General features: G+C 42.8%; 1 protein-coding gene across 2 annotated transcripts in view; it reads right to left on the reverse strand.

The window, feature by feature from the left end:
* CHCHD3 (coiled-coil-helix-coiled-coil-helix domain containing 3) overlaps positions 1-13,205 on the reverse strand; it is a 128,456-nt gene that overhangs the window by 18,264 nt on the left and 96,987 nt on the right. For both annotated transcript variants that reach the window (XM_041477435.1, XM_041477426.1), the window contains exon 6: positions 9,079-9,149. In XM_041477435.1, coding sequence (XP_041333369.1) covers positions 9,079-9,149 — 71 coding nt within the window. The remainder of the gene's footprint in view (positions 1-9,078; positions 9,150-13,205) is intronic.

Raw genomic sequence — 13,205 nt, forward strand, 5'->3', positions numbered from 1 at the left:
TAACAAAATAATAATATTTTAATAAAAAGTATACAATGTGTTGTGGAAACATTAAGACAGAATGCCCTCAACACCCTTTATGGCACTCGAGGAAGGAAAATATTCCCCATACCAGGACCAGGTCAGGAACTGGAGCTGGAGGGGTGAGCTGTAAATGCCAACACTCACATTTTTTCATTATTCTCATTATTTACATTATTTATCAAGTTTTCAAGTAATTTTTCAGCGCCTGTTGGTGGATGCTGTAACACATGACACTCTCAGGGTTGGTGTTCCCAGCCCCTCACCATCACAAAAGCTGGGGCTGCCCCTGGATCCCTGGAATGTCCAAGGCCAGGTTGGACACTGGGGCTTGGAGCAGCCTGGACAGTGGGAGGTGTCCCTGCCATGGCACTGGAATGGTCTGGAATGTCTCTTCCCACCCAAACCATTCCCTGGATCTGTGAGGGCACCAGGGGAGCAGTCTGAGGCAGAACCCAGAGGGTCCTGATGGAAACCTCGGTGTCAGCTCACAAAAACCTTTCAAAAGTCTCTCCTCACCCCCTCCCTCTGCTGGCAGCATTAATTAGACACTGGTTTACTTAACAGAACTTCACTCTGCTCCAAGAAAGTCATTCTTATGTTTCATAACCTCAGCACAGACGATTTTCAAGCTCCTATTTCTTTTTGCAAGGTCTTCAGGTAGTTTGCTAAAGGGATGCTTTTAAGTTAAAGCAGCTCAAGTTTGACAAACTTCAGATTAACCACTCACATTTTTCCCACTTAGGTCGTGCCCCTTGATTTCAATAGGTTCTCACTAAAGTTTTCTGCTAATTGCTGCTGAGTGAAGAATTTATCTTGCTGCTCCTGAGGCTCATCTTGTTACAAAGGATGGTTTGAGAGAAGGAAAATAGTTCTGAAACCTGGTGATCTTTGCCATCATGTTGGGATTTTTGGGTTTGTTTTGAAGGGGCTTAAATGCAACAGTCTGAAATAACCTTCACAGAGCAGTCATAATTTAGGGGAAAATGAATCAGTGCTGGGAATTGTAAGAGAAACAGCATTTTTTACCACAGACCTTTCCTACTCCTCCTCCTCCTGGCATCATTTGTGCAAGCAGGTATAATTTCAGTGACCTCTTTCATTCCATACAAACAAAAAAGGCCTCTTTTGGGGGTGCTGCCACTAGAAACCAGCAGGATTTTCTCACCTTCATCCCACTCAGTGGAAAAGGTGAGTCCACTTAAAAGCTGAGGAGGGAATAAGTGCAAAAACCCCCCCAAAATGTACAGGGAGTTCATAGAGACAATAATGAACATAATTACAGTTAGTTATTGTTTGCTCTACTCACAACCCTACTTTATAATGCCCCTGCCAGCAGAGCTGCTTTATGGGATGTCTTTTTCATGCAGCAAACCTTTTCATAAATCAAAGCCTCAAAGCAATACCAGGCAGTTTCTCCTGCAGCCTGTTTGAAAATAAAAGTTAACACCGAGCCCTGGCTGTTATCAATCTTCATAAATGTGTCCATGATACAGCAAATCTGTTCCATATTACCCCAGCTCTGCTCCTAATGCATGCACAGGAGCAAACCCAGGGGCTTAATGGAGCTCCTAAATGGCTTGGAAGTGGGAGCCACGCTAAGTGGCAAGGGAAGTTTGAAAGGAATAACTGCTTTTCTCATTTCTTTCAATATAGAATGAAATTATTCCCCTTCTAGCTTGAAAAATGTGTATTGTGCTACAACACACAAAATAGAGACCCCAGGAAAACGTGGGTCGTGTTGAAGGAACTGCAGTTAGAAGGGGAAATTATCAGGATTTCAGGCATTTCTTTTAGCACAGATCTGTGGGACTGAGGGTTTTTATATTCAGGCACCGAACTGAAAATCTGACAGAATTAATAAACTTATCACAGTGGTACCCACATCCTCTGAAGGAGGGGAAGGGGGACCTGGTCTGTATTAATTTGTATTTTCCAGGGCCTGGAGGGGCTCCAGGAGAGCTGCAGAGGGACTGGGGACAAGGGATGGACAGGACACAGGGAATGGCTCCCACTGCCAGAGGGCAGCCATGGATGGGATCTTGGCCATGAGGAATTCCTGGCTGGGCTGGAATTGCCAGAGCAGCTGGGGCTGCCCCTGCATCCCTGCAGTGCCCAAGGCCAGGCTGGACACTGGGGCTGGAGCAGCCTGGGACAGTGGCAGGTGTCCCTCCCATGGCAGGGGTGGCACTGGATGTCCTTTAAGGACCCTTCCCACTAAACCATTCTGTGATCCTGTGATTTAACCACTTTAAAGAAACCTGAATACTCATTTTACAAACCTTATTTTCCAAGTCTGACAGCCCTTTGCAACAAACCCCATGATTTCAGATTATTTCCCCAAATATTTACTGCCTACTTTTCCTTTAAACTGTGATTTCCCTCAGGTGCAGTCCAAGCAGAATGGCTGTGGTGTATTTTTTTTCCTGATTTTCCAACACTACTGGAAAGGAGATTAAAAAAAAAAACAGGGGAACCACACGTCAAGTGTTAACAGAGATAACTGGTAATTTATTCTTCACCCTGTGCCCAGGAACAGGTGAATTCTCTTTAAAAAAATCCCACCAGCAGCTCTGGAAAACATCCTCCCTTCTCCAAATGGAGGTCTGTGCTGGAAGCTCACAAGTGAGATTTGTAGGATTTGATCCTACAGATGGCTTGGCCTCATTAAAAACATCCTTAGAAAAGGTATTTGTAAATCTCAGCCACAAAAGATTAGGAAATACAGAACAAATTAATAACAAAAAGGAGCTGCTGTGGGGTTTAACCTCCCAGCTTTAATGCTGTAATTGGGAAATCTGTGACTTGTGTTCAGAGGAAATCCCAACAAAGGATAAGCATTAAAACAAGAGGCTTTATTCCTTGCTTGGAATAAACCTGGAGAGGGAGGAAGCAGCCAGATGTGCCCTGGAATGCCAAACACACCAGGAGGAGCTGCTCATTCCTCAGGAGTGGCTCCCAACCCACAGCCAGAGCAGGGATTGTCCCAGTGAGGCCATCCAGGATAAATAAACTATTTATAAATCCCCAAAGGAGAATCAGAACTAATCCCACTGTGGGCCACCAAGGTGTTAGGGCAGAGTTTCACTCACTTCTTTCACAGGGAAGTCTTTCAAATGACTGTTTCTCTGCAAGAAGAAAATAAACGCTTGAAAATGGAGATGCAGAAAATGCAGAAAATGGAGAAAACTGAGAAAATTGAGAAAAGCAGCAGTGGCTGAACACATTTCTCTTTCCAACACATCCACCCTGAAGAGGAAAAGGACCTCCTGAACAGGGAAAGGACCTGCAGACCATAAAATCACAGAGTGGTTCAGCTTGGAAAAAGCTTAAAGATCATCAGGTTCATCCTGTTCCAACTCCCTTCCACAGGCAAATTTTCCCAGAGTTATCCCACAATATCCTACTCAGTTACCCCATTCCATCCTACACAGTTATCCCATTTTATCCTACAGTTATCCCTCCAAAACAATATCCTACAATAATTATCCTGTTCTACCTGTCCCCCCTCCCAAAAAATCTATTATTTTACACATTAATTCATAGAAAAAAAAAGAAATCTTACTCCTGACTTGGTGCTTTACAAACATGAATTTTAAGATTGCTTTCTCCATTACAGAGAGTAAAGGATCTCACTGTGGGAAAAGCTGGGGATAGCCTGAGGGGAGATTTAATGAATGTATCCATGATTTCTAGAAAGGGAGGAAAAAAAAAGATTATGCCGAAGATGGAAAGAAGTGACTTGCCCTCTTTATTAATGTGCTATCTAAATTTTGAATAATGGATTTTAAAAGTTAATGGAACTCTCAAAAAACACCATCAGAGCTTCAATCCTGCCTCCTGACCAAACAAGCACGTTTAAATTTCACATCAGAGCTCAGAGATTTCAATGAAAACACATCCCCATGCCCAGATTCTCTGTGAAAGTCAAACACACAGATACTCCACCAGGCTCCCAGTTTGCTCTGAAGGGATCTGCATCCAGCTCCAAATGCACAATTCATGTTTTATCCAGCTCTCGCTCCTAATGGACTGCAGTGATCACAGAAACAAAGTTAAATACCTGAGTGGCTGCAGGGAAACCCAGAGCTGTCATGGCTGAAGTGACAATCACAGGTAAAAGCACTGAAAAATGCCTTTAGGGAATTCTGAGATTCCAAGGGATTACTGGAGAAGGGCCAAAGGATTTTCTTATTTGTTTATAGGTGCAGAGCAACTGAGGCAGGGGAGCTGCTGCCCACCAAAGTCCCCTCTTTAAACTGGAAATGGGTGATTTTTCAGGTCCTGGGTCAAAGGACAATCTCTTGTACAAAGCAGCAGAAAGTCCAAGAGAATTCTTGAGTGAGCTCTGCTCCTGCAGCCCTCAGGTGAATCCAAGCCCTGACTGAAAGAACTGAGCAAAGAAAAGAGTTTATTCAAAAGGAACAGGGTTTGGGCTGTGCAGGATAAACAAGAGGCTGAAAAGATTTACTGAAGTCTCTTCAGCAGTGTCTATTCCCAGCTGAAGCAGCTCTGTGCACTCAGAATCTGGGCTGGTTTCAAGCTAAGAGGGGTGGCAGCATCACTTCCATGCTGGAAAACAGCACCTGCACTTGGCTTGTGGAGTGAAATGGGTTTGAGATCACACACCTCTGCTTGAAGCACTTCAGAAACCTCTCCTGGTGGCAGCACAGCTGAGTGTGAAGAGGTGCAAGAGCAGAAAGAGGAATGAGACCTTTGGGTACCTCTGTTGCTAAGAAAGGCTGAGTGGCTGAGCTGAGCTATCACTTACAAACAGCTCAGACCTCCCTAAGGGATGTCAGGAGGAACTTGGGACCATCATCCCCAGACAGAACACGTGACAAAAAAATCAAGAATACCACCAGCAACAGCATCATCAGGACAAACAACCCTGCAGTGATTGTCTCCTGACAAAGCACCACCTCTGTTTGCTGTATTTGTAAAAGAAAACATTAATTCAGGTTTCTGTGCAGAGCTCACTGCCCTTGGCTGAGCAAAAAAAGCTGAACTAAAGGCACAAAGCCTGCAGGATTTTTTTGTAGTTTCCTATTTTCTGTTATTGACAAAACAGTATGTGGTATTTTATAAATAACTGGTAATTTGTAGTTTTAACTTTAGGTTTTAAAAGCAGCTGCTTTTAATTCAGGGCTAGGCTGGAGCAATTTGGTCCAAGGAAAGTGTCCCTGCCCATGGCAGGGGGTGGAATGGGATGAGCTTTAAGGTCCCTTCAACCCAAACCATTTTGGGAATCAATGATGTTATTTAAGGTACAAACTGGAAGTCTGGCTCTGCACAAGGAGAAATAAAGCACAAATTCTTTGCCTGGCTCTCTGCACCACAGATTTCTATGTTACAGAGCTATGTGAGTGCAGCATGATGGTGACTGAAGATATTTGCATTAAGAAACTATCAATATTTCTAATTTACAGGCAGTGCAAGAGCCCTTCAAAAGTCACCATATGTGCCCCAACATCAGAAGGGTAACGAGGACAGGGAAATAAAGCCACACTTCCCTGGACTCGGTCCAAAGTCATCAATAAAAAGCTGATTTTCTCTCTACCCTGGTTTTTTTTTTTCCCCCTCAGTGTCCAGAGAATTGGCACCACAGCTTTGTGAGACAATTATATCTGAATATCCAAGTGTTGCTGTTATTAATTTACTGTGGTTTCATTATGCTCCTTCTCAGCTTCACAACAGCATCAGTCAGAACACCCAGGAAATACTGGGAATATTTCAAATATTCACAGCTGAGCATCAAACAGAACTTCATGGGGGAGGTGTCCATGGCAGGGGGTGGAACTGGATGATCCTCAAGGTCCTTCTCAGCCCAAACCACTCAGTGATTTTCTGATCATAACAATGCCTTCAATTTTACTTTCAGTAAACATTAACGACCCCAGCTTTGTGATAGAGAAATCCTAATTAAAGGAAGATATCATATTGATGATTTGTCATTTATTCCCATTCATTCCATGGGAACTGATGAAGAGACTCATGTGAAAAAGATTCATAATAAAGAATAGATCCCCCAAAACCTGTGATTCAGAATAAACACCCAAAACTTCCAGCTGTATCCTTTGCATTACAACTGTCACTGTCCAAGCAAACTTTGGGGAATTAATTCCATTACTGGGGAAAACCTCACCCCAAACTGATCAGTCAATCCCCCAGAAGGACTTGGGGTTTCCATCAGTCTGGATGGCTGGGAATTAAGTTTTTCCCAAAAAACCCCAGCAGCAAGAAGCAATTCCATGGAGAGGAATGGCAGAATATTTAGGAAAAAGCACTGCTGAACAGATATGAATTCTAAATACACCACCAGAAATCAAAACCCACCGAAGATAAAAACATTTATTTTAGGCTGCCTTTGCCCTCTCTGCTTCTTAAATGAATAATGAAGATGTCACTTGGCTCGAGACACCACAGGGGAATAAAATGTCACCGCTGCAGCTGCCGAATTTCCCGCTCCCAGCCCTCCAAATTAAGGGAAAAAACCCACAAAACAAAGGGAGAATTTGATTAGGAAAAGTTCAAATCCTTGCCCAAAGCCCAGCTCTTCCTGTAACGTTGCATTCTTCTCTTCTTGTGTAAACTCCTCATTATAACAGAGCCATCTTCATAATGGAATAATTGGGGTTATAATGTAACTGTGGGAAGATAATTCCAGCTTTAGGAGGGGCAGCATGGCCCTGTAATGTTGTTTTAATGTGATTTGGGGACTGCAGGAACTGCCTGAACCTGCTCATTTAGGATTTGATCAATGGGAATTAGGCTGGTAAAGAGATGAAGCATTTGATAATTCCCAATTTGATCAATGTGAATCAGGGCCTTGGTGGAGATAAAACATTCCTCATGGATATTTGGAATATCAGTTTAATGCAGGCAGCAATAGGAACTGCAGACACAAGACTTGCCAGGTCTCTGATCCAAACCCATGTGGGATATTTGTATTTTCCCCCTTTTAATAGGGTTTAATTATCCCTAAAGACTGATGAAGCTACAGTTGATGTAATTTCAGGGATTAAATGGAGGAAGGAAAATCCAGGAAACATTTAACATACAACAACACCATCCAATTCTTGCTCTGGGAAGTGATGCAGCTTAAAAAGTGGAAAAAATTCAAGTTATAGCACTAAAACTGGGTACCTAATTCTAGACATGCCTAAAATAAAGTCAGGCTATTTGCTAGTAACACCACAATTAGATCCATTAATCTTGCACTTGGAACCTGCAATCACAGGCAGCACATGGCTTTATGCATTAACAAAATTTAGCAGCTCAACCTTATTTAATTCTTCTTTTACAGCCAATTAAACAACTCTTTAAACACCACTGGAGCCTCTGTCCTCTCAATCCTCACGTGCAATTAAACTGCACATGAGAAGTGCCAAAAGAGCATCTTCAGGTCTCACTAAATCATTCCTCATTTATCCATCAAGTTCCATAAAAGAGGCAGTGATAAAATAACATCTCCTGCATTGAAACCTTCAATAAAAAGACACGGTGTTTAAAAGGATTTTATGTAAGGAAAAACCTTTAAATTGTAAAGTAATATTGGTATTTCAGGCACTTCATCAAATCTGCCACAATTTATGTGCATATTTCAGGCACCTTTTTCTTTCCTGATTTTTTCCCTTTTGTTTTCTTGGAAGGCAATGGACCAATACTGGATTCACTGATGTAAAAATTCCCAGTATTTTTTAGGAAATTTGGTTTCAAGTGCAACTGCAGTACTGCTATTAGAGACCAGTCAAATGGATGATTTCAATTTATACCTTTAGTTTCTAGAAAATTAAGACAATGTGATTCCCTGTCCAAATCCTCCTCAGTAAATATTCCTTGATTCCTGCACCCTGTAAAATGGTTTTCTTAAATTTCTTTGATGGCCCCTGCTCCATCAATCAGCTCTATTTGTGCACAAAAACAACCCAAAGAATTTGATTTACTTAGGAAATCCTTTATGTATCAGGAGGAAAAACCCAATCCCAAACTCACCTCTGCCCACTAAATCCACCCAGAGCCCTTCAGCAAAACTTCAAATCCCACCAAAAGCTTATTTTGGAATAATGCATGTGAAATGAGGCAATCATTAGATTTAGAAAGCTGAAAATATCCCCCTGTAACAGAGGAAGGAGACACCCAGGTGGGAATTTCATCCCAACCTTACTGGATTTGCAAACATGATGGAAAACCCTCTAAATTATATTTAAATCAGACCTTGATCAATGGTCATCCTGTCCCCCTTGTTTAAGGGACAAATGAATTTAGTGCCCAATATAGTCTGACCATTAAACACTACAAAAATTTTATATATACACCCAAGAATATTCAACAATTCCTGCTGTTAAGAGATAAAATGAATTTTTCTTATACTTTAAAATTTTAGTTGTATCATTATCAGCAGCTCAGAAAAGATTTTTCTCTTCCTGCTCATCAAAAACCAAAAGAAAACACAAACCAGAAGAAAATCCCTCCACAAATCTACAAAAATCGTGGCAGAATAATTCATTTTCTGCAGCATTCCTTGGTTAGAGGAGAGAATTGAGGTTGTAAAAAGTTCTGTGTCCTCACTAAAATGATAAATGGACCCTCGAGCCTGAGGGATGAAGCAGCCCAAAGGGAAGGTCCAAGGCTAAGGGTCACTGTCACTTTGATCCATCAATTATCAGATCTTCACTTCACTTTCTTCAGCACTAATAAAAATTATTTAATCTGACCTTCACTGTTGAGGGCAGAGTGAAATTCCTCATTTAAATCCTTCCCGTGGTGCGATTGTGATGCAAAGTTGGAATCTCATTTTTGGTTCCTCCATCAGATCTATTTTTAGAATAATTCATGCTTCTTATCAACTATAAATTAATAAATGTATACAAAGTGTGCATCCCAATTCTCTGCAGCTTATGGTTCCTATACACTGGCCTCCAAATTCTCCCAAATTCCCTCCTTTCAACAGCCAGGGGGACTGGTAGGATCTGTGAGGGAGGAAAGGAGAATGATTGTGCATTTTAATGTGGTAAAAACTCATCCAGCTGCCAGAAAAAATCAGGAGGGACTCACTTGAACCGAGCTGAGACTTCATCAGCAGCTTTTTGGTATTGCTCAGTGGTGACTTTGTAGAACTGGGCACTCTGGAAAAAAAAAAAAAACCAGAATAAATACAAATTTCAGTTAGCATCATTTACAGGCATGCTAATATCTAGTCAATAAAGCTGATTTTGGACTTAAGCTGTTTCAAAAAACTGTCATAAAATGACAGAGTTTCAGAAATCACTTTTTTGGGGTGTTTTTTTTTTTTATAAGTGTGTCTTGATTAAGCACAAGGAATGGCTCTTGGGGAAGAAACTCTAAAAGGACATGAGGCAAGAATCCCATCTTTAGCACAAGGTGCTCCTGGAGTCTTTGCAACTTCTTCATTAGAAATTAAACTCCAAATACTGATTCTTGACTTCTCTGCAGTGCCCTGTTTGTGTTCCTCACACACATCTCCCCCCCTGCCTCACAGGTGGCACTCGAGCCAAGCTTCAAAATCCCACAATAAATTAACGATGGCTGCAATTTCCCTTTTGCTCTTTGCCTTGAAAACGCCTCTCTGAGGATTTACTGGAATATTCCAAACTCCCAGGTTGCTTCCATCAGTTGCTAATTTCAATTTTTAAAGCCAGGCAGCTTCAGAACAGATTTTCATCTCCCTTAAACTCAGGGATGGCTTTGACTCAGTTCTACAAAATCATTCATTTCCAAAATACAGGTGAGAGATGCTCAGAAGATTTCTAGGTGTGAAAATGCTGTGCCAGGGAAGGCTCAGCTTTGATATTGGGAAGATTCCTTCATGGAAAGGCTGGTCAGGCTTTGGAACAGCTGCAGGGGTGGAGTCCCCGTTCCTGCAGGGATTTCCAAGCCCTGTGGAGGTGGCACTTGGGGACACAGCTCAGAGGTGGCCTTGGCAGTGCTGGGAATAGTTGGACTCAATGACCTTAAAGGTCTTTTCCAGCCTGAAGAATTCTGTGATCCTCCAGGCTGAGATAAATCACTGGAATGTTGTTTTGCTCCATGTCTCAATAACACAGAGGTGGCATTATTCAGGAGATTTTTATAGCCTGGGCACAGCTGGACCTCAGCTGTAATAACCAAGGCACCTGGCTGCCCAGCTGGAGGGAGAAAGAAAAGTTTGAGCAGCTCCAAACTTCTCTGAAATCATTTTCCTGGGAGTGCTGTTGGTAACAGGGCGTGGAGAGGCAAAAATGTTGTGCTGGCACTTGCAAGAACTCTGGTGTAGCTTGAGTCATGTGCATCCCAGGGAGTGATGTTAACATGGCAACAAAATCCAGACAATCCCACACTGTGTGATTACATCAAAACCAGCTGAGTCCTTATTTTAACAACCTGCACTTTATCCTGTGCTTTGGAGTTATTGATGCCTCAATACTGATTTGGCATCTTCCAAATATTTAATTTGTGTCAGGCTGAGGGAGGTGGGATTGCTGACCCTGGAGGGGAAAATGTTCTGGGGGACCTCTGAGCCCCTGAAAGAGCTCCAGGAGAGCTGCAGAGGGACTGGGGACAAGGGATGGACAGGACACAGGGAATGGCTCCCAGTGCCAGAGGGCAGCCATGGATGGGATCTTGGCCATGAGGAATTCCTGGCTGGGCTGGAATTGCCAGAGCAGCTGGGGCTGCCCCTGCATCCCTGCAGTGTCCAAGGCCAGGCTGGACACTGGGGCTGGAGCAGCCTGGGACAGTGGGAGGTGTCCCTGCCATGGCAGGGGTGGCACTGGATGTCCTTTAAGGTCCCTTCCAACCCAAACCACTCCATGATTCCATAACACACATGGATGCCACAATCCAGTCCAAGGGAAGCATCATTCCAATTTTAATTTTGGGTAAAATAAAGCAGTTTAGGTTAAGACACTGATGTATGGAAAAGCAATATGATGAAAACATTTTTTTTTGGGGGGGGAACAATGGAAAAGGCTGTAAGTGGAGAGATCACTCTTCCATAAAAGTCACAGGTGACACAGGTCTGTGGTCACTGGGTGAGTAAACATGTCCTGAGGAATATTTATCATTTTATGAGCAGTGCAGGTCTCACTCCTGCAAAAACACTTCCTGAAATTCCAAAAGAGGCAGCACCAACTACAAAAAACTGCAAAGGAAAATGCTTTTCCTTCCCACTATAAACACTTCATCTTCCAAGCTTCTTCCCTGTGAATGACAATCTTGAAATGTACCGAAATCAGTGAATAAAATGCCAGCTCCAGACAGGGGTAAAATTGTACAGCAGGGCTAATATTTTCTCACAAATGATAACAAATTGGGTAAGAGGCACTGCAGGCAAAGGTCAGGCCCGGATCAGCAGGAGCAGAGAGCTCTGCTGCACTCCCCACTGCCAGCCCCACTCCCCATCACTCATTTGCACTAAACCCAGCTTTCCACGCACGCTCATTTATTTTTTCATAAATCATCGTTGGCCACAGAGCAAATGAAAGTGAGATTCTGCTCACAGCAGTGACCCCCTGGCATTCAGCAATCCCAGGCAGGCCCAGGGTTTATTCTTTAGCTCCATCTAGTCTCTGTTCTAGCTCAGCCTTCCCAAGGCAGCAGGATGAGCCCATCGCGGGCCGAGCGTGGCCGGGGCAGGGCTGAGATGATGAATGGTTCTCCATCACCCCCTGGCCCCTCCCAGGCCAGCACAGACTGGAATCTTATTTAGGCTGCCATTTATCTTTCTTTGGGCCAGTCAATAAAGATGAACACAACAGTTGTAAGGATCGATTGCAATTTTTTCTCATTTTCAAGCATGAAGGAGCATTTCTGACATAAAAACAATATTCGGGGTGTACTTGTTCTGCTTTTTAATTGCAGTTCAAGTGATCAACTGAGCTGCTCTCTATGCCCCGAAGTTTTAATCCTACAAGCTATCAAGAAATCATTTGTTATCTCAGCTGAAGTGTGCTGTTTGTGGGCTCAGGTCTGCTACTGAAACTCACTCAGATTCTCTTTTAGAGATAAACTCTCCGTAACCCAGAGATGAAGTTTCGTTTTCCAGGTACTCCCTAATCCCCCAGATAAAAGTGCAGCGGTCATTTCCCTAAATACAGATTAAAAATGGTGCTGTAGCATCATTTCCTCATCTCCAGATAAAGGCAGACATTTATTATCCTCATCCCTGGAATGTCCAAGGCCAGGCTGGACAGGGCTTGGAGCACCCTGGGATGGTGGGAGATGTCCCTGCCATGGCAGGGGTGGCACTGGGTGAGTTTAAAGTCCCCTTCAAACCCAAATCCAGCCGTTTTGGCCCAAAGATAATGAAGATATTGCAGTAAAATTGAGTAACAAGTGGTGCCTTTTCCAGAGCCACCCTCAAAGTGAACTGAGAGAAACAGAGGCTGAACGAGAAGTTAAAGAGAACTTCAATTTCACTCCTAAATCCATCCAATTTGCCCTGATACATACACAGAGCCATAGAAAATATAACTAATGCCAGAAGTCAGGAAGAGAAAAATAAGATCTGGCCACGGGTGAAAGTGTTTTCACCACGTTTGCCACTGAAATAATTTTCCCTGAGCAAAAGTGGAAGCAGAAGCTTCTTAAAGCTGCAGGAATAAGAGGAGAATTATTTCTCTGGAGAGCTCTGATTTCAAAGATCTGTGTCAGAAAATAAATTCCTGGAGCCCCTCTGAAGGTCACTGTTTTGTCTGCATGGAGGAACTCAAAGCACAAGTAATGTTTCACTCTGGGCTGAAAATCTTCAGATTTGCAAGCAGGGAAAGTTCTGAGAGATCCTGTGTCATCCAAGCTGATAAAAGATTATCAAAAGAACCAGGAGAACTTGAGATCCCTCATTTAATTTCACCAGAGATGCTTCACCTGTATGCACTATTTTATTAAAAATGTGGTGAAACTGTTTTTACTGCAGACAGACCACGACTGATTTTGGCATTGAATTCTTGCTTTTAAGCCCTTAAAGCCCTGAAGAGATTCATTAGGAGAGTAACATTCAGCAATCTATTTAATTTTTTTTTAAATTAAATTTAACAGTTATGCAGTTAACTGTTGATTTGACAAAGAAAAAAAGACTTTTGACTTGCATACAAAAGAGACAAATCTGCCCTTTGCCTCAAGTCAGTGCTGGGAAAGACAAAAATGAGCCCAGCTTGACTCCAGCTCAGCTCAGCACCTGCTCC

Source organism: Pyrgilauda ruficollis, unplaced genomic scaffold (assembly GCF_017590135.1).
Source record: "Pyrgilauda ruficollis isolate IOZ18807 unplaced genomic scaffold, ASM1759013v1 scaffold111, whole genome shotgun sequence".
Lineage (NCBI taxonomy): Eukaryota > Metazoa > Chordata > Aves > Passeriformes > Passeridae > Pyrgilauda > Pyrgilauda ruficollis.